General features: G+C 35.7%; 1 protein-coding gene and 1 long non-coding RNA gene across 12 annotated transcripts; one reads left to right on the top strand and one right to left on the bottom strand.

The window, feature by feature from the left end:
- On the top strand, window positions 1-27,118 carry LOC110890392 (probable linoleate 9S-lipoxygenase 5). Its single transcript, XM_022137991.2, has 9 exons — window positions 1-319; window positions 21,806-22,095; window positions 22,345-22,585; window positions 22,675-23,016; window positions 23,146-23,231; window positions 23,315-23,422; window positions 23,496-23,800; window positions 23,894-24,157; window positions 26,198-27,118. The coding sequence occupies exons 1-9, from the start codon at window positions 163-165 to the stop codon at window positions 26,949-26,951; spliced, it is 2,547 nt and encodes an 848-aa protein (XP_021993683.1). The 5' UTR covers window positions 1-162; the 3' UTR covers window positions 26,952-27,118.
- LOC110890393 lies at window positions 11,039-20,188 on the bottom strand. Of its 11 annotated transcripts, XR_004871696.1 has the most exons (15): window positions 19,931-20,187; window positions 19,633-19,693; window positions 19,279-19,346; window positions 19,022-19,162; window positions 17,074-17,163; window positions 16,668-16,785; window positions 14,519-14,615; window positions 14,060-14,232; window positions 13,941-13,989; window positions 13,643-13,870; window positions 13,468-13,542; window positions 13,054-13,176; window positions 12,725-12,953; window positions 11,497-11,620; window positions 11,039-11,401 (listed from the first exon to the last, which is right to left on the bottom strand). It is a non-coding gene; the product is annotated as an uncharacterized LOC110890393 (long non-coding RNA). The 11 variants fall into 11 exon arrangements; XR_004871689.1 differs by having other exon boundaries at window positions 14,060-14,615; window positions 19,931-20,188; XR_004871691.1 differs by having other exon boundaries at window positions 14,060-14,615; window positions 16,668-16,782; window positions 19,931-20,188.
- Window positions 27,119-27,451: the final 333 nt, after the last annotated feature.

The raw sequence follows: 27,451 nt of genomic DNA, 5'->3' as shown, positions 1-27,451 counted from the left end.
TGTTCTTCCTATATGACTCATTGTCACTCATATCTTCATTAATGTTCTCTTCCTATATGACTCATTGTCACTCCGGCACATATAGGTAGACAAGCTTTGTACATTAGGCATAAGGGAAACCAATAAAAGCAAAAAGTTAGAGCTGTGCTAACGTGTCGCGGAATGAAGACGATAATCGGGAGAGTGGTCTTAATAAAGAAGAATCTGTTGGATGTCATAGACTTGAGCGCATCGGTTTTGGATCGAGTTCATGAGCTTCTGGGAAAAAATGTCAGTCTGCAACTTATTAGTGCACATCATCCCAATCATCAATCTTCAGGTTAGACTCACATCTCAGACATCTGATTACATTGCATCTTTTTCTAGAAGCAACACAATATACCATTTAATTGCCCTATGATAAGTTTGCGAGTCGATTGGTTATTATAGACCATCAAGGCTTTAATCTAAATGACGGAAAAACAAGCAATTATAATGGTTAAGTAAACATGTTTAGAGTTAAAAGTAAGCTCTAGCTATAATAAGGTAAATAAAAAATAGTTAAATTTATTACCCGGTATATATTGAGGTGTTGATCATGAAAGCTTTAATTTAAACGACGGTAAAAATAAGCAAGCAAAATAATTAAATAATATCTATTGAGTTAAAAGTTAGCTTTATTTAAAACAAGTTAAATAAAAAAAATTAAACTTATATAAAAGATAAAAGAACAGATATTTGTTAAAAAAAGAAAGAAAAAAGTTAACTTTATTAAACTTCAAATGCCAAATGATAAGTTTGTGGGTCGAAACGTACATCTTTATAGAAAAAAAATTATTATTAAACTTGTGTATAATAAATCTTTTAAAGTTCAAAGTTATTAACTTAAATCGTTATAAAAAAAAAAGAATTTTTAAGTTTAGAAGTCGGGATTGAAAACATAAATTAATTAAAGAAAGAAAAATTTAGTCTTGCATACTAAAGTGATATATGTCCATGAGATTAGAGTCTAGTGGCATCTTTAGGTCGGGTTCGATTTTTAAAGGGGGGTTTTTCTCAAATTTATTGGGTTTCCCCCTGAATTGGTGTATAGGCATTATTGCCTAGTGGAGATGAATATGATCGGGTGGTTCCGTTGGTGGCATGATGATACTTCAGTGGTTTATTTTGTTTCAAATTAAGGGCATTTTAGTCATTTACCAATGATCTCTTGGCCTAGTGGTCAAGGAGGAGGTGGAAAGCTTTGCTTCTCTTGGTGGTCTTAGGTTCAAATCCAGTCAAATGGGATTTTAATATTAACTTGGTGATAGTAACATACTAACTACTAACACGGTTAACGACATCCTAACCGTATACCATTAAAAAAAAAATACTAAAGTGACATACACCGATATAGACCAAATGAATTGCTACTATTCACAATTGAAATTGAAAATGTTATTGTATAGCTTTTCGCAATTGAAAATGTTATTGTATAGAATTTAGCAATATTTGTCGTCTATATTTTTACTTTCTTCACACACTAAAATTAAATTTTTTTTTAAAGTGTGAATTATTCCTAAATATCGGCAGGTCTAGCGTACGTTGTCTTAACTGGGTTCGCATTAAAGAGTTCTCTCGCATAATAGATCTCCAATTTAAAGCCCTCAATGAGAAATTCATACCACTCAGACTCAAAATTGAAACGTGAAAAGAAAAACTTACCCAAACTCACCACAAATGAAACTTACCACCACTAGAAAACTTAGAAGACTGGTGATGGTTACACGTCAAAAATAAATGAAACCAAAAAGTTGTTCATGAGCATTGATTCAATACGAACTGCCCGCCACATATATTAGGACCATTAGTGGGGTCGGTTATTGACTAAAACCGAGCATTTAATTGATGTCTCTGATTTTGTTGATGCTATTTTCTTTTTGTTTTTTTTCTAGTTAATATTTATCGTCTATATTTTTAGTTTATTCATATTAGGGCCGTTCAACCCGTTTGTCATTCGTTGCTCACTTGACGTTCATTCGGAAATTTTTTGGAAAATGCTCGTACGATTTGATGCTCGGTTGTATATGAGCCGCTCAGCTCGGTTCGGTTTATAAACATGCCAAACATTAGCAAAGGTCTGCTTGGCTCGGTTTGGCTCGAATTAATATATTTAATTAGTATACATATACATATACATACACAAATATAAATATAAATTATACATATATATACACACATACATATATACTTAAATATATATTAAATTTGGTGTTTTATAGATACCACTCTATTTGATTTTGGTCCACTATATACAAATTTAAAACTATGTCTGTACATATTAGCCCAATCACGCCAATAAAAAATTAATAGGACAAGTTACGCGTTTTGTCCTTTATCTTAACATCATTTTGCAGGCGGTGTCATTTTCAACGAATTTTGGCAGGTTTTGCCATTTACAGGAAATTTTGTTGCACGTTACGTCCTTTAGCCTTAACCCAGTTAGAGTTTCTTGTTAAACCTGGTTACCCAAAGGTATTTTAGTATTTTTACCCCTTTATTTAAAATTATTTAAAAATAAAACAAGACATTTTTAAGATTTATTATTATTATTGTTATTATTATTATTATTATTATTATTATTATTATTATTATTATTATTAATCTATCTATTCTAATATACTAAAGCTAATTTTGCTTATGTGTCATTTATACATAAGTCTACCCTATTAAATTGACAAGTGTCATCCTTCACCTTTCATTACTTAAACAAGATTTACCCTATTATATTCAACTAAATTTAAAAAAAAAACCATGATTTTAGGATCTTAGTTTTTCCACATTAATGAAAAATGAGTAATTTGCAGCTTTTAAACTTTTTAATTATGTTTCATTTAAAAAATAAAAGCATTTTTTCTTGAGAGTAAAATTCTGTAAATGTAATTTTACAAAGTATATATCTAATATTATAAATCAAGAAAAATTAATTTAATTTGAGAACAGATAAATAAGTGAAGAAAAAGAAAGTCAAACTTAGACTTAAACCTGAAAAGACTATTAATTTATAATTTACTAAACTAAATAGTTGTATGACTTTTAGCTTTACTTTTTTTTTTTAATTTTCGCTAACTTTTTTTTAATTTAGTATTAAAAGTGGGAGTTCTGATCATCTTATTCGCGTGTTATAGAAGCTGAAGTAATGGTAGTTGAACTTTCATTCCTATAATTTCTTTAACGTACTATCTGACAAGAAGACTCCATTTAAGTTTAGAAGAAGACAATTTCCTATTGTTGTATGTTTTGCCATGACGATATATAAAAGTCAAGGTCAGTCGTTATCCACAGTAGTTTTGTTTCTCAGACAACCAGTATTTTCTCATGGCTAGCCTTATGTCGCTTTGTCCAGAGTTAAAAGCAGAGATAAACTCAAACTCGTAATTGTTAATAAGATGGTAAACTTACGAATACGACATTGAATGTTGTATATAAAGAAGTTTTTAGAGATTTGTATTTGTATCTATATATTTCTTAGAGCATTCACATCATGCCCACCAAATTTTGTGAGAGGCTCTCTCATATTATAGATAGTGATTACGAAAGGTTGTGAGTGAAGGAAAGAGAAAATGTTAGTGTTCATCTGTAAATATGGAAACACAATGTTCACCACATAAATTTTTTTAATTTTTCTAGAAAGTGTGTTGTGAGTAGAGGAGAGAGAAAAAATAATGAGAAAGATATATAAAAATATTATGTAATTGAAAATGAGAGAGAATTGTAGTGATTTTAATGTAATTTTAGAGATGAAAACAATGGACATGATGTGAATGCTCTTAGTTGTGAAATTAAATCTGATATGTAATTATAGATTAAAAATTTGCAAATACGATATCTATTTATGTTATAATTTTTTATCCCTTTCATTTTTTTTTGTTACCCAACTGTAACACCTCGAAATTTTGAGTCCAATAATGTATTGACACGTGTCTTGAGTCTACACGTGGCATTTAATGTTTAATAAAGGACTAATATTGACAAACCTTGAAAGTATGTAAATTCGAGGGTTATAATTGTCAAACAAGGGTAAGTATACTGTATAGTAACCCTAAAGGATGCTCGTACCTTCAAACGAATAAATCATGGATCGTACGGAAGCGAAACGCGGAAGAAAGTGAGAGATTACAAGCTGCGAGGGGTTAACTGTGTCAACATGTTTAATTATACCTCTGAGTGACCCTTTGACATACCCGAAGCCTTGTAACAGTAAAATACGCTCACTAAAATATAATATATAAATTCCGCGAAGTTCCGTTTTAAAACGAGAAACTTATGACCAAATTCGTACGAGAGGGGTTAAAAGCGTCAACTATATAAATTAAGGCTTTTCGGATAATAAGTAAACTATCCGGGGGCTTAACAACGCGGGTAAATAACGCGAGGTCCTTGATTATAATTAACCGAGGGCCATATCGCAAAGTTACCCCTTCAAACCCGAAAGGTCAGGGTATTAATTACCAAAGATTTTCATAATCATTATAAAAGATTCAAAAAGATATTTTTCTTAACCCTTACGGACCGCAAGGGTCATGCCTTACGGACCGTAAGGAAGTGAATGATTAACTGAGATCCGCCCCAGGCTTACGGACCGCAAGGCCTAAGCCATACGGTCCGTAAGCGATGCCCAGCGACAGAAAGTTGGCTGTTGGCTGTTTAAAGGGGTAAAACAATTAAGGATGGGTTTCCCAGAGGCATGGGCGCCCCCTACTCGACCCATAACACCTAGAGACACATGCCATTCATCCATGATCACTTGTAGCATGTGTTGTAATGATCTAAGGGCATGTTGAACACTATAAATAGGCTTACATTGTTCACAACTCAATCACAACTCAAACACACTCTTCTGATCATACTTGGAGCTCTCAAAGCTTTCTCTTAGCATCCTATTTCGTGTCAAGCTTCTGTAAGTCATTCAAATCCTTTGTGGTTAAGTTTTTCCTAGTTTAATAGCTAAAAATCAAACCGTCGTAACTACGGTTTGACTTCAAGATAAATCCTTAATGGCTCAGTCGCTTGTCGAATCAAAAGTGGTTATGTGTTGGTATTTATGTGGGTAATAAACCTCTAAAAGGGTTCCCCATGATCACCACTCTAACTAGTTCAAATGTCGAGTCAAACGTGTACTTAAAAAGTCAACAGAAAGCTACTTTTGCGATTTATGCATAATCTGTAATATAAACGATATGCAACCTGTTTAGACACTCATAAACATGATAATAAATATATAAACTTGTTTACGCTCGTTTGATTCGGCCATTTGCTATATTGACCCGGTTCGGGGCCGAATGTCGCAAAAGTTTGACTTTTGCCTTGACTTCAGTTCTGACCCGTTTTAGTACAATGTAGATATGCTTTAGGACTCTCTTAGGACCAGGTCACGTGTTGGTATCACCCTCTGTGACCGGTTCATTATTTATCCGAGTCTTTTATGCATTTCCGTTAATTACTTAAAAGTTGACCGTAACGCCCTTTTTAAAATAAAACGAGTATTTCGGACACGTGAAGGGACCATAACCTTGCTTACTAAATTCTAAGCATGTCCCTAAAGTTTCACGCTAATCCGAGGTCTAGAATGGGAGTTATGCTAAATAGCGCATTTATAAGAAACTTTTGTAATAAATGGCGCAACTAGCATAACGCCTACATAAACCAAGATTTCGTCACCAAAACTTTTACCCACTGTATTAAAATAATATTTTGGGATTTTTAAAGATTTTTAATTAATTTTAATCTGCTCATAACCTGCGGTTATGGCTACGGTTCGGTAAATACCGAATATGCCCTTTCGGCCAAAACTTGAGTTCTACAAGGTCTTTTGACCCGATTCCAGTTGCTACTGATTTTAAATAATAAATAAGATATTTTGGACTTATCAAACTGATCGGGAAACTCAGGTTTCCTGTAGAACTCAGAAATCCCTTTTAAAAGTCTTTAAAATGACCGGAAAACCCCTACGGGGCGTATAATGAACTAAAACTCGTGACGGGCATTATGGAAGGTATCCTACTGATACCACAACCTTTTTAAAGTATATTGACTTAGGAAAACAGTGTAGGACTCCTACGTTTACCCGTTGCGCCTATTGCGCGCACGGTTCCGCTTATGTAACTAGTTTACATAAATTAGCCGATACGGGTCAAACCATATCATTTTGACCCCAAAATCCAGAGTGTGAATATTAAACCCATATAAAACAAGTCTCCGAACTTGTTGGGTCAGAATCACATTCCATTCTCGGTTTTCGCCTTTCACGCGATTAAACCGTATCTATCCCTCGAAACTAACCGGTCTAGGCTACGGCTAATATAAAGACCCGTTAGGATTCTAATAGGTTATTTTAAAACCTTCGTTCCAGAATAAGGAGCCCCAGTAAAAGATATCAGTGACTTAATTGATTAAGGAATATACATTGCAAAGGTAAATACTTTTAACTTATTTTCCCTTATACGGGCTTGGATTACGGTATATAAAATACCGCTTGATTGAGCATCAAATAATTCCATCGTTTAGGTGGTTAATTGAATAGTTTGATCGGCTCATTTAAACAGTCTTGTTACTTAAAAGCCTTTGGGGGGTTAATGACCATGTCCCGGATATCCTTGGCATCATTCGAAGAAATGGCCACGACCTTGACTCTCGGGTGTAGGCGTACACCCGGTATGATGTCTATACTATTAAAAGACGTAGCCGATGGTTTACCCACCTCGGTTTTACGCAAATGTGGTGTGTCTATTGATCTTTAACTCGGCACGATCCGGGCTACTGAACGCAAAGAAGGAACATGTAATTCGTTCACAAGATTAAAATTTTAAATAATTCTCCCAAGTTATAAAAGAATTTGTGCCTCGTGCATTCAAATCAATTTTATTAAACATTTACAAAAGAGTCGGTTGAATGTATTTACCAGTGTAAACTGACGTATTTTCCCAAAAAGATTAAGTGCAAGTACTACACGAAATTGGCTGGCATTAGCTCCATAGCATCATTTAGAAGTCTCGCAAGCTTGATGTCTTATCTGTTGAACGACATTTTTATTTATTTTTGATCCATCCTATGGATACTATTCAACTACTTGTGATACAATGATATTACAGTAAATGGTTGAATTATATTTTATCTTTATGCTTCCGCTATGCATTTATATATTGTGGTTTGACTATATTGTTGCCAACTGCGTCACGGTAATCCCCCACCGGGCCCACCGGTGATACACGTGGAAAGCAGGGTGTGACACCAACCATGTGTACCACACGGGTTTTAATATAGTATTATATATATACAACTCTTTTTCTCTCTCTGCCACACTCCCACGCACATTCAGATCTCATCAGCACCTCCCACCTCAAACACCATCAACCGATCATTACCACCATTAACCCACCTGCCATCGCCACCACCATCAACCCGCCACCACTCGCAACCCACCTGCCATCAACACACCACCACCACTCCGTCGCCGCGCACCCCAACCCTAATGAAACACCCAGCCACCACCGTCCAACCGGAATGTTGTTTAATTTCATCTGTAGAATAATTTCAACCCCTGCAAGACCTTATATCTATCAATAACTCTTTTGTCATGGCTTCCTATCATCATCATCATCATCTTCCCACCAATCGTCCCTTTTTTACAACCGAATCTTCAAATCAACACTCATTCATAGTCATGTACCTCATAACTTCATGTGGGGTTTCTCCAGAATCTGCAATTTTAGCCTCCATAGATCTTAATTTATCAAAATCCCCAAATTTTGCAGAATATGTTCTTCCCTTTTGAAAGAAGCATGGTTTCACTGTAGGCACCCCGGAATCTTATTAAGTGATCCTGAAAAGACCCTTTTGCCCAAATTTCAAATTTTGAAATCCATAGGTCTTTAAAAGTCCAACAAACTAACGTCATGAAGAAGATAAAAGTCAAGTAGGAAGTATTAAATACGTATTAGATAGAGTTTAAATGTTGCAGTTATCATAAAAATGTCATCTTTCTTGCTTTCTTGAAGTTACCTTTGTGGGTTCCGATGAAAGCTAAGAAAAAATCAAGAATATGTTATGTGTTCAGAGCAGACCAGATCAGATTTGGGGTTTTGAGGATAGTTTGTAAGAAGTGAAAAAGATGATACAGAGAAAGGGTCGTATAGATACAAGTGCGTGTATGTATATAGAAGATGAGAAAGAAAGGAGGCAACTGAACCTATGAGAAAGAGAAGTGGCAATGAATTTCTTCAACTTGCAGTTTAAAAAGAGATTTAGCATATGTGAGTATTTACAAAAATTGTCCTTTATAGGTAAAAAGACTAAACTACCCTCATATGACTTGCACATGATGAGATTTAACAAAAAAATCTAACTAGGTTAGGGTTAAAGGACAAAACGAGCAACAAAATTCACTATAAAGGGCAAAACCTGTCAAAATTCGTTGAAAAGGACACCGCCTGCAAAATGGTGTTAAGATAAAGGACAAAACGTGTAATTTTTTTCAAATTAATATCAAATCTAAAAGTTAAACACTAAACTGATAAACGACAGTCTGCTCATCGCCTCAATGTTTCATGCCGTTACCTTAAGTTGATCGTCTCCTGCTCTCAATATTATTGTTCGTGAAATATGATCTTCGCCTCGTCGGCCACAATATTGTCAATCATAAGAAAAATATTATGTCTTGAAATGTGGCTGTTTTTAAAGACATAAATACTTGAGACCCAACATTGTCGCTATCTTTCTCAGCAAATTTAAATCGGGCGACATGGTAGTCCAAAGCGTTCGACGCTCGCTTGGAATATTTACTGCTCGGAAAATTTTGAGGCTCGGTTTTAATGAGCCGCTCTGCTTGGTTCGGTTTGTAAACGAGCCAAGCACGAGCAAAGGTCCGCTCAGTTCGGCTCAGCTCGTGAACAACTCTAATTCATACTCCAAAAATAAATAAAGCAAGTGGTGTGCTGATAAATGGCTTAGCTATTAACCCGTCCAACCCGGGTTCAAATACTCTTTGCCGCAAATCACTTTGTTTTGTTTTCCACTAAATTAGGAGTGTCTAACTATTAACCTTAGCTTTATTAATTTACCTTGCTACCCTTAAACTTTAGAATTTTGTTTATAGTTCTCAAAGTATCTTTTTTCCTAATTTCCTTTCGGTTTTTTTTTTTTTTTTTTTTTTTTTTTTTTTTTTTTGCAAACTTTAACAAACTTTGGATATACCATACTAATACCGTAATACACTAAATCGATAATGAAAAAAATGCAAAAACTAATTGTAATAAAACGGCACAACATGTTTAGTCCATCTGCTTTAACTTTGATAGTATATATGTTTAGTCCCTCTATTTTTATTCTTGTTAGTATTTCATCTTTTAGTCTTTTCTCTTACTACCGTAACGAACCAACCTTGGGGAATAGTGATAGTTTCCTATTAGTGGACAAACGCTGCTGCTCCTGAACTTTAATAAAGTTACTCTACGATTCGTAAACTTAGTAAAAAAACTTCTTTGACGTTCGTATTTTTATCTACGTCTTTTTATTGAAATTGTGTTATCAGTGATATGTACAAGTATCCGAAACACGTGTGTACATGTTATCAAACTAATAAATATTCCACTTACCGCCCCGCAACACGAGCGGGTATAAACTTAGTTGAATACATAAAATACCAGACAAATTATATGGAAATATATTTACTTTATATCTATATTAATATCTTTTAGGGATATTAGATTTAAATAACCATAACTTTCATCAATTAGCCAATAACACCCCTAGCTAAAAAAAATTAAAATGTACCTAAAATACAAACTCTATGGTAAATCAGAACCTAAAGTTTTAAAATTGTTATATATTATATTATAATTATATTTGGTATAATAATAATGTGTTAACACAGTTAGTACCAATTATTTTACATCAAACTTGCTAATACTAGCTAACTTATATATACATTTAAATTTATTCCAATTGATTGATTCTATTTTGAAATTAAAATACATAGGAATTTAACCTTTTTTTATTAGCAAATGTTACCCTACTCTATATTACATCAAAATCCTAAATTATTCTCTCTTGTCTATGTTTGAATCTAATACCTTCATTCTAAGATGTATCTACCTCTATCAAATAGGTTAACCCTGTGTTACATAAGAATTTAACTAATTAGTTGTTCTATAATAGGGGTGGAGAGTTTGGCTTAATTAATAAAGCCATTTAAGTTAAAGTGTTCTTCTCCTTAAAGTTAAGGGTTGAAGCCCTTTCATAGGCAGGTTTAATCTAATTTTAAATAGTTCAAAAAAGCTAGTTCTGTTTGCTAGCATTAAGAACTCGTGCATTGCGGCAAAGTAGTGTAATCGTATACATCAAATAATTAATTACAATTATCGATTTTACTTTATCTATTTGCAAAAGTAAAGCAATTATAAGTTTATACACTCTTGTAATTATAAAGTCGTCATCATCATTATACTCGGTAAATCCCACCAATAACAAAGTTAAGGTAGGGTCTAAAGAGGGTAAGATGTTGACAACCTTACCTCTACCCCGTAGGAATAGAGAGGCTGCTTCCAGTTAGACCCTCGACTCGAAAAACTAAAAATAATTATAAATTACATTATATATTTGAAAAACTAAAAGCAATTATAAACTAGTATTAAGAACTCGCATGTTGCGGCGAATCATAATCAATCGTATATATAATTTAGGTAAACCACAGAGACCATCCGAATATAACAAGTGTTTAGAGATACTAGTGGGAGACCCGCGCGTTGCGGCGGAGTCGAAAATACCGGGCATGAATATATCACCAAGTCGAGATGTTTGGTACATTTTCATTTGCTACAACAGCCCAGCAAAAGAGAAACCAAGACTGTGTCCAGCTAAACAAAGAAAACCGTAACAAAATCACAGCCCGACAATTGGGCCCACCGATTATTGTCGGATCAGGGATCGATTAACATTCACGAACATAGGATGAACAACTGTGAGTTTGAGTATGCACAAAATATGTGCAGGGACTCGTCTGGTGAAACATAGACAAAGAGAATATACAATGTAAACTTCTAATTTCACACATACAAATGAAGACAGTAGTGGGTATTTATACCCTTACAATACGAAAGTTATTTAACCGTTTTCTAACTAACTAACTAACTAACTAACTAACTAACTAACTAACTAACTAACATAACTGAATTTCTTGTTCACAACGTTTTAATTCTGCAGTTGACTTCCGCAATTGCCACAATATGAGATGCAATATAAGGCATATAAACTAACCATTCTAACAATAAATAAAAGAATTTTGAGCTAAAAACAAGCGTACTATTCGCATTTGATCAACAAACCAATCTTCCAGTGATGAATCGACAGTAGCAAACACTTCAGGCCATCTCAGTTTGGCTGCTGCCTGTAGTCGAACAATCATTGTTTGATCAATGAACATATATGTACATACATCATCCACACACAAAATACAATGTGAGTGTGAAAATGAAACAGTACCTTAACACAGGAGATGGCGGTTTCTCCGACACTATCGCAAAGAACTCCATCGAAGTCCAATGCGTAGATATCCCCCATATCTTAATCTTATCTCTCTGCTTGTGGAGAACCTGCACTCTTTGTTCTAGTCCAAATGATTTCAAAATTCAGTTTTTTTACTCCATAACAAAAGAAAAGAAAAGAAACTATATGTTTTTAAAAACAAAATTAGACAAGTATGTCAGGGTTGTTAAGATCATCACATACCTGATGTGCCAATCTCCTAAATACAAAAAGATAAATATAACTCTCCAAAAATACTTGAAACATATTACTGTTGTGTTTAACCCAGTTGCCATTCAACTCCACTGTTCTCATGTAATGTTTGAATTATCTCAACATCAGTGACCCATAACCCACGTAGGGTTGCTAAACGGGTCGTGTTCACGGGTTGGCGGATTCAACCCGACCCGAACCCAAAAATTTTACACAATCCCGAACCTGGCCCGAAGTTTCGTAGGTTGACCCGAACAAGACTCGTTCAACCCTAATTTTTTTATTTTTTTTATGAAATTAATATATTAAAATTAAAATTTACTTAAAAAACACAAATGTATATAATAATATCATATTTAAAGTATAAAATGTATGTTAATTTCTCTTTTTAAGTTATAATCATGGCATAAAATACACACCCCATTTAATTTATGACGTAAAATATATTGTAAAAAAATATAATATAGTATAAATGTGTTAAACGGGTCAACCCGCCAACCCGACTAGGTTGGCCCGAACCCGACCCGTTAACCTAAACGGGTTCGCGGGTTCCAGCTAAAACTGACCCAAACCCGTTTAGACGAAACCTAAACCCGTGAATTTCGTGTTAGGTTCGTGTCAGTTTTTCGGGTCGTGTAAGAAATTCGCACCCCTAAACCCAAGTGACCTGTTCAACCAGCTGCCCCGTGAACCTTTTTGACTCGTGAATAATCCCGATTAACACAACACTTTCAATCGGTACAAAGTTCAGGAAGTCGTTAAAACATATAAACAAATTATACTGAAACTTCCGCATACCGCAATGATGAGATCTACAAATAAACTTAAAAATCTCTTTGATATTGAGAAAAATAATATTGTTAAGCAAAGAACCATATGTTGAAATGATGTTAATGGCTACTGAATAACTCTACTATGATATGCACTCAAAGAATAAAATATGAATGAATGAGATATATATTAAAGATCTTACAATGTCACAATAACCTTGGTTATGGAGTGTATAAGAGTGCTGCACTTCCTTAATCCAATCCTAAAGTCGATTCCTTTTGATAACTCGGAAATGGTTGTTGACCTAATTGTATAAGCTTAATAAGTAACTTGTTGTCATGATATCAACTTTCACCTTCGTTCGTTCGAGATTGAAGATGTGCATCGAGTTTCGAAACAGCTTCAGGTCCAAAAAACCTGGTTAATTCATCCTGTCCAACCAACATAAATCATAAATAACATACATGCAGTATAACTTGATCCAATGCTACTATACCTAAAAAAAAAGCGTATATGGAGAGTGGCATAAACCTTTATTGAATCATTTTCAGCTGTAAGCTTCCCACATTCCTCAGAAATCTGTAGTTCATCTCTGAGTGAGTGGTTCTCGTTGTTTAGTGTCTCTACTCTTGCCTGTAGCCCTTCACACTCAGCCTGGATAAAACATGGTATGTTATCAAAATACTGGCAAATAGCTTATATATAATTATGGTAAAACTTTCCTTTTTTTAATTATTTCAATCATATTGTAGCCTGGATAAAACATGGTATGTTATCAAAATACTGCCAAATAGATTATATATAGATTTGGTAAAACTTTCCTTTTTTTAATTATTTTAGTCATTATTATAAAAGACAATCATATTGTAAGAGTTAATATATCTCTAGATAGTAAGAATCAATTTGACCAACTGCTTGCCCCGACAGCAACAAGGTGTACATTACCTGCTTGCGCAGCCTTGATCTTCTAGCTGACTCTCTATTGGACTGCTTCTTCTGCCTATTAAATTCTCTCTCATCCTGTTGTTAATAAAGTAGCATGCGTACTCATAATTTAAAAACAAACTAATGCAACCTTAAAAAGGACAAATAATTATTCAGAAGATAATAATTTGTGTACCTGACCCCACTGATCAACCATTATTTGTGGTGGAACCCCTGGTTGCGAGACACCAGAGTGATTTGGTTGCATTTTAATAGACCTGGATCCAGCAGATGGGTTCCACAGGTCCATCCCCATATTAAGATTGGTAGCAGGCATAGAAACTACGGGATGGCATAGAAACTACGGGATTTCCAGGCACTGGCATCTGAACATTTGGTCCAGAATTGTTGTTTCGTGCATTTGCTGCATTAATTAATTTATGGTAAATTTTCAAACATGGACGTAAAACTAAAGAAAAGGTGTGTAGAATCACCATCTGCAAGCATCTGATGGAAGCTTCCCTTTTTGCCTCCAGAATAACCCTACAGGTACAGATTTGATATGTCAATATGTTAGCATCATAAAACTACAACATAAGATCAAAGAACTCACTCTTGGGTGGAAGCTCTCTAACCGGAACAACTGGCAACAACTTAACATCCAAAGCAGCACCCGAAATAACTGAATCATGCGAAGGCCACCCTTTCAAAACCCTAGGTCCCCAAGACTCCCCTAATGCCATCAACTGAACCAAACAAGTCCACAACAACACCACAGTAGTAGCCCTAACCATCCAAAGCTTCATTTTATTACCCCTAGCATTCGAATACCCAACCGACCGCTTCAACCTCTCCACCTTACCCTCCCCCAACACTTTCAACCCCATAATCCCCCAAATCCAAACCCTAACTATCCATCACAGCTCAATCACAAAATTAACACAATTCTCACTAAATTGAGTCAATTGACAACTAATAACTGAACAAATTGAACAGGTTCATGATAATAATGTTATCGAGATGCACAAATTAATTAACTGGATAACTGATTAATTGCAGAGTAAATGTATACCTAACAGACGATCTTCCACCAGTACCCTTGCGGACCAGATGTCCAATACCTTTGGTGGTAAGCGTAGAGGCATAACGTCGATCATACTCACCGTAACCTGCATTGCATCAGTTCATGAAATTTAAACAACATCCGGAAAATGAGTAAAATGAAACCCTAGAAATGGATAAACTGGAACAAGGAAAGGCAGAGACGATTGGTATAAAGAAATTGGTATATAAAGACAAGGAAAGACAGAGACGATTAGAACAAGGAAAGGCAGAGACGATTAATATATACCATTACGATGTTGACCATCGTTAACATCACAGAGATTCAAGTGATCATGAAATTGGTATATAAAGAAATCCTAACCTGGAACAAGGAAAGGCAGAGACGATTGGGATTCACACGATTGATTGCCAATGAAGAGTTTTGTACCAGAATTCTCCAAGCGTCTAAATGGCTTGTTATATCTTGTATATGAAAAGAGTAGGGGTAGAGTTGGAAGAAAATGGTAAAAAATTAGGTGTTTAAACTTGATTTTTCGGCTGACATTTTAAAATTTTTAAGGAAATTACCTTTTTGTACATGGGAGATGTATTATATATTATAGATTACATGTATAAAAATAAATAATAATTATAATAATAAATAAAATATTAGTTAAATAAAATTGCAGGTGTATTCTTCCTACAGTAAATATAAGATGATGATCACATTAATAATTTGTCTTTGTCATAAATATAAGATGACATGATTAGTATATAAGAAAGAGAGTGACCAATGAAACCATACAAAAATTAAACAATATTCTTATAAAGGAGGATAATTTCCGTCATGAAGCACTGTTCTATTGGCAACGATAAAATTTTCAAATACGGTCTTGGACTCAAGTGTAACAAACAGCAGAAAATAAAAGAAATCTACCCATAAAAAAATGGCAATCTACACATTTTTGTTTTTTGTATTTTTTCCTTTTGAAGCAATAGTAAAGTACATGGATCGATTTTGTGGTGAAATTTGACTTTTGGTTCTCAAATTTCAAAAATTACTCATAGTGTCTCTAAGATTTGTCCAACCATCACATTTACCGTCATATTTTTGTTCTCTAAAATTGATGGATGTCGTTGACATTTTAAAGTTACTATATTACCCTTTAGATGATGAATAAGAAAATAAATAAACACAAATAACCAACCCTCTCAACATTTTTTCTCTCCCTCCTAGTCAAATTCACCATCTCCAGCCATCATCTTAGACTATCAACAATGAGCCCTTGGATAACACGTCTTTAGAGACCTTTAGAAGTCCTTACCATTGAAGCTCATCCATCTCAACTAGTACTTTACCCGTCCAATGAACGGGAGATTTAATGTCATAATGTTAACACTACATCAAATCATATTGGAAACAAAATTCGTTTTGCTTAAATAAAAATGAAAAAATAAGCATATAAAAACACAAATAAACATCTAACATTCATCTTAATATAAAGTTACTCTAACCTACATATTTAGGTCAAGTGATTATGATGAGAATTTAAGTAGGTAAATACCACTAAGTTAGATTATTATTTTTATTATGATAGTAATTTAGTCGTATTTGACATGCTAATTATTTATAAAAGAGTTAATTACATAGTTAGTCCCTGTGGTTTGCACAAAATAACATACTTAGGTACTAATAGTTTAAAATCACATTCTAGGGTATTAACTTTTCATTTTGTAACGTTTGAAGGTATTAACGTTATTTGTAGGTTTAAAATCGCATTTTATTAGTACCGAAGTATGTTATTTTATGCAAACCACAGGGACTAACTATGTTAATACCCTAGAAGTTAATACCTCCAAACGTTACAAAATGAAAAGTTAATACCCTAAAAGATGATTTTAAACTATTAGTACCTAAGTATGTTATTTTGTGCAAACTACAGGGACTAACTATGTAATTAACTCTTTATAAAAAAAAACCAAAACATAAAAAATGTTGTTGTCAAACCCAACAAAAACAATAAAATATTACAAGGTTTGAAATATTTGAATCACTTTGGTTTATCAAATTTTTTTAGACCCGACTCGCTACTCAACATATTTGTCAATTCTAACAACATATTATTTGTATAATTAGTCAAGAAAAACATGAATTTCAACAATATAGCTGAACTAACCTAGTTGTCACTGAACCAAGCCCTGTATGGCATAATTGTGGCCAACCATTATTGTTTAGCCAAGCTATTGACCATTGCCTGTGTCCCACTTAAAGGGAGGATTGAATCTTGATCACTACTGAAAGAGTTAAACAAAAACATTAATAGTATTTGAGCACACTTGCTTCTAAATGTCACACAAAATGGTGTCTTTTGATGTTATTATTATGAAAGAATTCATATAAATCAAACTTTGTTAAACACTTCAACATTTGATTATCTTTAAAGTGTAATCATTAATACATTAAGCAACATAAGCATATCCTGTTACCATCTTGTATAGCATGTTCTATTATTGCTATTGGTTATAATTTTGAGTATTCAAAATCAAATCAATTAAAAAAACATACATAAAAGGGCAACTCACCTGAAAAGAAAAACCCGAACGCCAGACTTGAGAAGAGAGGCAAATACAGGAGTCACTTATTCTTCCATATACGCCATGTACGCTAAAAATCTGTTATGACCTAAAAACTTTATTTAATCAAGAGTTAACTGCCATTTTCGTCCCTGTGGTTTGGTCACTTTGGCCATTTCAGTCCATTTTTCAAAAATGCGTCATTTTCGTCCCCCACGTCTGGAAAGGTGCCATTTCAGTCCAAAAATCATAATCCAGTTAAGTCAGTTTGTAAATAAGGACTGATTGTGTAAATTTGTAACTTAAAGGACTGATTGTGTAAATTTGAAAAATGGACTGAAATGGCAGTTAACACCACCACCACTAGCCCTGCCACCACCACCACTCCGCTGCCACCACCACCACCACCGCCACCACCACCACCACTCCGCTGCCACCACCACCGCCACCACAGCCACCACAGCCACTGCCACCACCACCAATCAACAACCTTTTCTCCTAATTTCATTTTTGCCACATTACTTGCTAAATTATCAGGTCCAGCCCTTGATTAATTACAACACAAATATCCCACAGGATGGGTGAACCTGTTACCTATTAGTTTACCCCTTAATGTGAATATCTTCTAATACTAACCAGGTCCAGGGGTAAGTTGTAAATGTACAATCAAAAATTGGACATGCTTACAGTTAAAAAAAAATAACACGCTAATAAAAATCAACTAACCAATGTTAATTTGAGCTTTTGTTATCATCGGTGGTTTCAAAATCCCAAGATTCAACGCCAAAAACCTCTTCAATCATTGAGCCTGTGGGCAAGAACTCAGTTTTAGTTCTGGCACACGAAAAATAACCGACATCCCATACTCGTGGATCCAAAGGTTCAAAGTTAAACTCATGGTTCACCCATGATGTGTTGACTTTACTTGTACACGGTGCACCAATGGTATCAGATGACGTGCAGCATGAAGACGTTAAAATAGTAACTAACGATCTCCACTGCCACCATCATTCCTCCACACCACCGTACACCGATCATCCCAGAACCTGTAACTGTTTCTCTTTAATTCAGTCATCGTCGTACCATCATATCCGTCCATCGCCATCACTTATCAATCACCGACTACCGGCCATTATCTTCGTTCTCCGACCACCGCCTTTAAACTTTTATCAAACCATCATCAGGTTGGAGTGTTTTGCGGCTGAGTTTCATATTTTGGTTTGGGTTCGACTGTCGTTGAAACGAAGAAGAAGCTGGGTTTCTTTGTTTTTGTGACACTTTGAAAGCGTCGGGAAACTGTTGTTGAAACGAAGAAGACGACATCTGTTTTGATTTTTAGGCTGAGCTCCGGTTCCGGCGGCAGTTAACAGAGTGGCGGTGTGGCTGTGGTGGCGGTGGTGGTGGTGGTGGCAGTGGCTGTGGTGGCGGTGGTGGCAGTGGTGGCGGTGGTGGCGGTGGTGGTGGTGGTGGCGGCGGAGTGGTGGTGGTGGCAGGGCTAGTGGTGGTGGTGTTACAAATTTACACAATCAGTCCTTTATGTTACAAATTTACACAATCAGTCCTTATTTACTAACTGACTTAACTGGGTTATGATTTTTGGACTGAAATGGCACCTTTCCAGAACGTGGGGGACAAAAATGGCGCATTTTTGAAAAATGGACTGAAATGGCCAAAGTGACCAAACCACAGGGACGAAAATGGCAGTTAACTCTTTAATCAAACTTAGAATAATTGAGATTGGGGCAAATTCCTATACCCAGACCATATCACTCAACAACGCAATGGCTAACAGCGCTGCCAGACTATCATTATCACATAAAATACTCGGATTAAGAAAGAGATACCCCATAATTAAGCATAACTATAACTGGGATTTGCATATTTATGAACGGTTATTCAACAATATGAACTGTGTGTTTTTTCAAATAAAGTTAATGAAAAGTTTTATAATACAAACCTTATATTTAGGCCATGAAAGTGATAAGCTCTTGTCGCCACCATGCCCATAGAAGCGCACCAGGTGTCTGAACAGGAGGAGCAGGCATGCCCCATTTTGGCATTGCTCTTATATTCAAATTTGTGCCCCTGAGTGTTTTAACTTTAAAATGAAAATAAATATGTTCAATTTTGAAAGGTACAAACTAAAACTAAATGTGCACAATCACATTATGAAATGGTGAGTTGGTATAACCGATGTCAACAATCACAACTCACATCAGTATTATTATCTTTGACCCAATCGAGCAATGTTCTGTGAGCACGGTCAGTAGTCATCCAATAGCCTGAAAAAAAAAGATCAAACATATTACCAAACACATACACGCGTTTAGAAACTGAAACTAATAAAAATACTATGCAAACATGATAAGAGAAAACGTGCCACCTGAATCGACTATTTAGACCATAAAAAATGCCAATGTTCGAGAAAAAACTGCACATTTAAATTATCATAAAGTGATAATTCACTAATTTACCAACTGCCCTAGACGCCTATCAGTTTATTATATATAAATTCTAATCCTGACTAATGAAATACGGTTTTCTAATGGTAGCAGTTCATTTTATTACCTGAGCCAGAGACATAATTTCACCACGTATGAATAACACCTCTCCACTCGTTACCCGATATCTGTGCACATGCATTCCATTAAGCAGTTGAAAGACCATTGTTGCTAAAATCAATCTTTTCAACATAATTCTCAAAATTAATAATTTGTGTGTTAAAACTTTGGCACTTTCTGCTTAATCTCAAACCCAATTTTGTGAATGTGTGATAACTATGATTAAGGTATTGCAAATTAACGAAGCAATTTAGAAAAAAATGTAACTTGAACTGGAAATTGAGATGGGATTTGCTTAGCGTTACCGAAGAGAACCGAGAAAGAGCACACGCAAGAGCCCACTTGATGATTTGTGAAATTCCCATCGGCTCAAAACTGTTGAAGATACGATGGTCGATGATGAACGACTGAGGAAGCATCAATTGATGCTGGTAACAGTAGATCGATTTGGAAAAGATCGTATACAGGAGAATAAGGCGATTAGGGTTTATGTGTTGAGGGGAACTGTCATTATTTAGGGGAGTGGTACATAACCTACGCTAGGAATACGGCTGGAAATACGGAGCAGGAGAGAAGCATGGAACCGCCAATAACTGCCGGTTTTTCAGTTATTTTAGTGAGTTTGAATGGCCAGGATGTAATATTTGAAAGATCTGACGGTGATGATTTAATTTGACAGCGGTTACAAACCACGCTGTCTATAGAATATATAATAAGCCCTTAGGTTGGATTAAGGCTGGCATATCGTGTCAACCCGACCTATTAAGACCCGAACATGATAAGACACGAACCCAAAATAGGTAAACACGAACATGACATGAAATCTTATCATGTCAGATTTTCCAAACATGAACACGAACCTGATAATAAATAAGTTACACGAAACGACGTGTTAAGACACGAAAAAATTATCAACGTATCATACAGCCTGTTAAGACACAAACACGACATGTTAAGACATGAACATGACCTGTTACTACATGTTTGATATTTAGCCATTAACATGTATTGTATAATGGTCTTAAGTCTTAAATGTCGTAACGTGCTTGACATGACCTGTTAAGACACGAACACGACCTGTTAAAACACGAACACGACCTGTTAAGACACGAACATGATAAGACACGAACACGAAATAGGTAAACACGAACACGACACGAAATTAAACAGGTCTTATTGTGTCGACCTGTTACAGAAACGAAACCTATTAAAGTTAAACACGAAACCTGTTAACTTCGTGTAGGTTCGTGTCGTGTTATCGTGTTCGTGTCAGAATTGCTAGGTTGGATGCCCTTACACAAGGGCATGGGTTTGCCTCAGTTCATGCGATATGGTGGGTCCAAAGTGAAAACATAAAAGTTTTATTTAAATATTGTGTGTAATGGGTAGGTGATGACATGAAATTAAGAAAGGTAATGAATGATATTTATAGGGTTGAAAATGAAAGTGAGGCTTTTAAGGATTTGTAAGGATATTATGTGTCAGATGACGTGGCAGCTAAGGGCGACTATGTTCCCGAGTCATTTAACAAGGGGAGGTGACGGGAGGGGAGGGGAAGGAAAATTTTCTCTCCTAATCTCTCCAATTTGGGAGGATGAATATATGGTCATCTTTGGCCATATTTTCTTCCCTTTTCCTTCCCCTCCCCCTATTAAATGAAACTCGGGAACATGGTTTTTTATATTTTCATCTCTTAGCATTGAGATAGTTTTATTTGGGGTCACCGCTGACGCTCTCTCTCACCGTTTAATAAAATATGATAAAAAAAACTGAAATCTTTTTTTAACAGCATTGTTAATTGTGAATGCCAGATGAAGATAAAAAAACATTTAAAATGACACCAAATATAAAAAGGTAATCTAGAATATGATCCACTTTACAAATCTTCATTTCGAATAAGAAATAGAGATCATTTGAAGGTTTGGTCACCTTTGCAGTAAAAGATCATCTCTAAAATTACATTATGACTGATATTTGATAATATTTTGTGTAAGAGTAAGAAAATAATTTTTAAATTGACTAATATATAGGAAAGCTACAAAAATTCGTTTTGACAATTCGTTGTAAAATTGCATGACAAAAAAGTTACAGTAGTATATAATTTTAATCAAGTTGTACATATTCCTTATCTTCTTTTGTGACCATTGAAATGCTCTTAAATATAAATTTACTTCTTGCAGGAGGTAGCTTGAGAGGAAAGGTAGGGAAGCCGGCGATGTTGGAAGACTGGATTACCACTTTTGCCCCTTTGACAGTTGGAGAGTCGTCTTATAAAGTATCATTTGAATGGGATGAAGAAATGCAAGTGCCAGGGGCATTTCTTGTCCAAAATAATCACCATAGTGAATTTTACCTTAAGACCCTTACGCTTGAAGACGTTCCTGGCCATGGTCAAGTCCATTTTGTGTGTAATTCGTGGGTTTACCCGGCAAAACGCTACAAAAAGGGTCGTGTTTTCTTTACCAATAAGGTATGTAACATAACTATTATTTCGACATCAGCAAAGGTCATGCTTGTATACGTATATTTGGAATCATTTGATTCGATCACTTGAACCGACCCGACCAACTTTTAAACTAGTGAAAGAACTAGATATGTAGGAGCCTTGGAAATGGTCTTAATATGTAGGAATATAGGAGCAAACACTTTGACCATATAATTTTTTGCTTTAGTTATTGGCATATCTTGTTTTGAGACCTTTTATATAACATTGATCCAGGCATATCTTCCGGACGAGACACCTGAGTTTCTACGTTCGTATAGAGAGGAGGAGCTGGAACTCTTGCGAGGAGATGGGATTGGGATGCTTGAAGAATGGGATAGAGTTTACGATTATGCTTACTATAACGACTTGGGAGACCCTGATAAAGACATTGACGATGCACGCCCAGTTCTTGGAGGGTCTTCGGAGTACCCATATCCCCGTAGGGGTAGAACTGGCAGACCACCAACCAAATCAGGTAGCTATGAACTTGCTAGGCACATTATACCATGTTTCAAGTATCAGGTTGTTTTGTAAACTGATTTCAATCTTTGATCAATGTGTTAGATCCTAGAACGGAGAGCAGGCTACCACTTGTTAAGAGCCTAGACATATATGTTCCAAGAGACGAGCGATTTGGACATTTGAAGCTGTCTGATTTTCTTGCTAATGGATTAGTATCTATCGTTCAATTCCTTGTCCCCGAGTTTAAAGCTCTATGTGACAGCAGCCCTGATGAATTTGACTCATTCCAAGATATCATGAAGCTTTATGAAGGAGGATTTAAGCTGCCTGATGGTCCTTTACTTGATCGCATTCGACAAAATATCCCGTTAGAAATGCTAAAAGTATTTCTGGAAACGGATAGTTCAGGAGTTGCCAAATTCCCAACACCAGATGTGATTAAAGGTAACCCATTCAACATGTTCTATATCAAGTATACAGTTAACATTTTTATAAATGCAACAATTGTCAATATTCTCTATATATAGTCAAGATTGCTAACGAACAAATAACTAAAAATGCTTCTCTTCTTAGAGGATAAGTCCGCTTGGAGGACGGATGAAGAATTTGCAAAAGAAATGCTGGCAGGAGTGAACCCTGTTAAAATTCGTCTTCTAAAAGTATACTCTTCCCTGAAACTTTCGCATTAGTTTCAATACTCGGTTCCAAGAAAACATTATAAAATGTTTCTTTGATATTGCAGGAGTTTCCTCCTACAAGCAAGCTAGATGTGGAAGTCTATGGCAACCAAAACAGTTCAATAAAATCACATCATGTCGAGAAAAACCTGAATGGTTTAAAAGTCGATGAGGTACGCACAGTTATTAACTATTCCATATTTCCATTTTAATTTGTTTCATTTATTTTATGTTCTTTCCATACAGGCACTGGTAGCAAAAAGGTTGTTCATATTGGATCATCATGACTCGTTGATGCCATACTTGAGGCGAATAAATGCAACTACAAACAAGATTTATGCCTCACGGACATTGCTTTTTCTACAAAATGATGGAACTTTAAAACCATTAGTAATAGAGTTAAGCTTGCCTCACCCTGAAGGAGATAATTTGGGTGCAGTTAGCAATGTATACACCCCGGCTGAATATGGAGTGGAAGGCGCTGTTTGGCAGCTGGCGAAAGCATATGTAGCCGTTGACGATTCTGGGATTCATCAGCTCATTAGTCACTGGTACAGTTACAAAAAAACTCATATACACCACTTTAATTTGGATACACCATTAGTTATATTCATATTTTTGACCTTAAGAAATTTGATTCACAGGTTGAACACACATGCAGTTGTTGAGCCATTTATTATTGCAGCGAATAGGCAACTGAGTGTACTCCACCCCATCTATAAGCTTCTGTACCCTCATTTTCGTGACACAATGAATATCAATGCTTTCGCGAGGCAGATCCTGATCAATGGTGGCGGTATCCTTGAGAAAACTGTATTTCCTGAAAAATATTCTATGGAATTGTCATCTGTATTGTATAAGAATTGGGTGTTCCCTGATCAAGCACTCCCAGTTGATCTTGTGAAGAGGTAATTATCTTTTTTCTGTTAAAATATAGAACTTAGAGGTACAAGTTTAACAAAAACATGTTTCAAATTCATAGCAGCTGTTATGAACTCTAATGCATTAATCGAATACTATATAAAAATTGACCAATAAATATCAAATTAGATTGTTATATACACGTGTGAAATAATGGATCCCTAATTGATGCGCTTTACAATTGAAAACCAAATGATATAAAGCTTGAAAACTAAGAAAAAAAATCTTAGAACTCAAAGTTGTGGTTACACATCATGGAATTTGGGTTTTAGAGTTGCAACGACCTGTGGGGCACGTCACTCCAAACGTATTAAAAAAGGAGTTAATTACTGTTTTCGTCCCTGAGGTTTGTCAAAAATAACGGTTTCAGTCCATTAGTTTAAAAATTGCGATTTCAGTCCATTAGTTTCATTTTCGTAACCATTTCAGTCCACTAACTTAACTCCATCCATTTATTTTGTTAACTTTGAGTTAACTAACTAATTCAGGGACGGTTTGCGTCAGTTTTAGAAACACAGGGACTTAAGTGTAAACTCTAAAACATTAAAACAAAAAAAAAAATAGTAAATTCCAAAAAATCAAAAAAATTCCAAAAAAACCAAACAAATTCCAAAAAAATCTAAAAAATAATTAAAATTCTAAAAAATCATAAAAATTCTAAAAAATCCAAAAATTCCGTTTCGGCGCGAACTGTTTCGAACCCGAACCGTTTCGAGCTGAACCGTCCGTACCGTTTCGACCGGAACCGTTTCGAGCTGAACCGTTTCGACGCGAACTGTTTCGACCCGTACCGTTTCGAGCCGAACCGTTTCGACCCGTACCGTTTCGAAGCCGAACCGTTTCGAGCTGAACTGTTTCGACCCGTACCGTTTCGAATTCGACCCGAACCGTTTTGACCCGTACCGTTTCGACCCGTACCGTTTCGAAGCCGAACCGTTTCGAGCTGAACCGTTTCGAACCGAACCGTTTCGACCCGTACCGTTTCGAAGCCGAACCGTTTCAAGCCGTACCGTTTCGAACCGAACCGTTTCGAGCTGAACCGTTTCGAACCGAACCGTGCCGTATCGAACCGAACAAGTTTCGAACCGAACCGTTTCAAGTTGTACCGTTTCGATGCGAACCGTGCCGTATCGAACCGAAACGGTTCGGCTTCGAAACGGTACGGCTTCGAAACGGTTCGGGTCGAAACGGTACGGTTCGATACGGTTCAGCTCGAAACGGTTCGGTTCGAAACGGTTCGGCTCGAAACGGTTCGGCTCGAAACGGTACGGCTTGAAACGGTTCGGCTTCGAAACGGTACGGGTCGAAACGGTTCGGTTCGAAACGGTTCAGCTCGAAACGGTTCGGTTCGAAACGGTACGGCTTGAAACGATTCGGCTTCGAAACGGTACGGGTCGAAACGGTTCAGCTCGAAACGGTTCGGCTTCGAAACGGTACGGACGGTTCAGCTCGAAACGGTTCGGGTTCGAAACAGTTTGCGCCGAAACGGATTTTTTGGATTTTTTAGAATTTTTTAGAATTTTTATGATTTTTTAGAATTTTTATTATTTTTTAGAATTTTTTGGAATTTGTTTGGTTTTTTGGAATTTTTTTGATTTTTTGGAATTTACTATTTTTTTTGTTTTAATGTTTTAGAGTTTACACTTAAGTCCCCGTGTTTCTAAAACTGACGCAAACCGTCCCTGAATTAGTTAGTTAACTCAAAGTTAACAAAATAAATGGATGGAGTTAAGTTAGTGGACTGAAATGGTTACGAAAATGAAACTAATGGACTGAGATCGCAATTTTTAAACTAATGGACTGAAACCGTTATTTTTGACAAACCTCAGGGACGAAAACAGTAATTAACTCTTAAAAAAGCTATGCTCGTTTTAAGTTAATCTTTCTTCTAACCCTTCCCTACTCCGTCGATATAAAGCTTCTTATCATTCTCAAAGTTACATAAAACAATATCATGATTACACTATGATATGTTTTTATTAATATATATATGAACTTAATTACTTGTTTGTGCTCTTAAAACTCAGGGGTATGGCAGTTGAGGATTCAGATTCTCCTCATGGACTTAGCCTACTAATTGAGGATTACCCATACGCAGTTGATGGGATGGAGATTTGGTCAGCTATCAAATCATGGGTAGAAGACTACTGTAGATTTTACTACACCAACGATGATATGATTAAGAATGACAAAGAACTTCAGTCATGGTGGAAGGAACTAAGAGAAGAGGGACACGGTGACAAGAAACATGAAGCATGGTGGCCTGAAATGAATTCATGTCAAGAACTGATTGATATTTGCACTACATTCATTTGGATCGCATCTGCACTTCATGCAGCAGTAAACTATGGGCAATATCCTTATGCTGGTTATGCCCCTAATCGTCCAACCATAAGTCGAAGATTTATGCCTGAGCCTGATACTCCTGAATATGAAGAACTTAAAGAGAATCCTGACAAAGTTTTCTTGAAAACCATCACCCCTCAATTTCAAATGCTTCTTGGCATTGCGCTGATAGAGTTATTATCACGGCATTCATCGGATGAGGTGTACCTTGGACAAAGGGAGTGTCCTGAGTGGACACTGGATGCAGAACCTTTGAACGCATTCCAGAAATTTGGGACGAAGTTGAAAGAGATTGAGGAGAGAATTGTAGCAATGAATAACGACGAAAAGTTGAAGAATAGAGTTGGACTGGCGAAAGTACCATACACTCTACTCTATCCCACTAGTGAAGAAGGACTTACTGGGAAGGGCATCCCAAACAGTACCGCGATATGATTATAAGCCTACCATTGTGTCTCTTAATTTATATAATAAAAGACATCTACGAATATTTATGACTGTGGTTCCAGATCCATGATTCATGTAGCCAGTTTATGTAAACTCTATGTTTAAATTTTATATTTCTTTGGATATGAAAAACATTATCTATTTTTCATACAAAATTTGAATAGATAAAGCTACATTGATATCCTGTCTTATGTGTGACTTCTTAGAGCATAAGTTAATATAAGAACAAACATGATAACAACAACAGGAAGAAGAATTGCAACAACCAATCAACTGCCTCTCATTACAACTGCTCAACTACATATAACAGACTACAACTATCATTTTACACAAAGACCCCCTCTACTTATCTAACCAGCTAATACAACCCCTGTCCTAACATATAAGACCCCTACCTTATTAACAAGTAACAATTCAGTCCCTAGACTTATTACAATGTATCAATACTCCCCCTCTAAACTATTTTTGTCCTCAAAAATGAAAATCAG

This window comes from Helianthus annuus, chromosome 11, assembly GCF_002127325.2.
Source record: "Helianthus annuus cultivar XRQ/B chromosome 11, HanXRQr2.0-SUNRISE, whole genome shotgun sequence".
Taxonomy (NCBI): Eukaryota; Viridiplantae; Streptophyta; class Magnoliopsida; order Asterales; family Asteraceae; genus Helianthus; species Helianthus annuus.
Note: the sequence above shows the minus strand (reverse complement) of the source record. Positions and strands in the feature narration are given on the sequence as shown.

Excerpts from the sequence above, each read along its gene's own strand:
- LOC110890392 (XM_022137991.2), top strand. The coding sequence starts at position 163 with ATGAAGACGATAATCGGGAGAGTGGTCTTAATAAAGAAGAATCTGTTG. Across the intron at positions 23,017-23,145 it reads AACACCAGATGTGATTAAAG|AGGATAAGTCCGCTTGGAGG; the intron begins GTAACCCATTCA and ends TTCTCTTCTTAG. Across the intron at positions 24,158-26,197 it reads CCAGTTGATCTTGTGAAGAG|GGGTATGGCAGTTGAGGATT; the intron begins GTAATTATCTTT and ends CTTAAAACTCAG.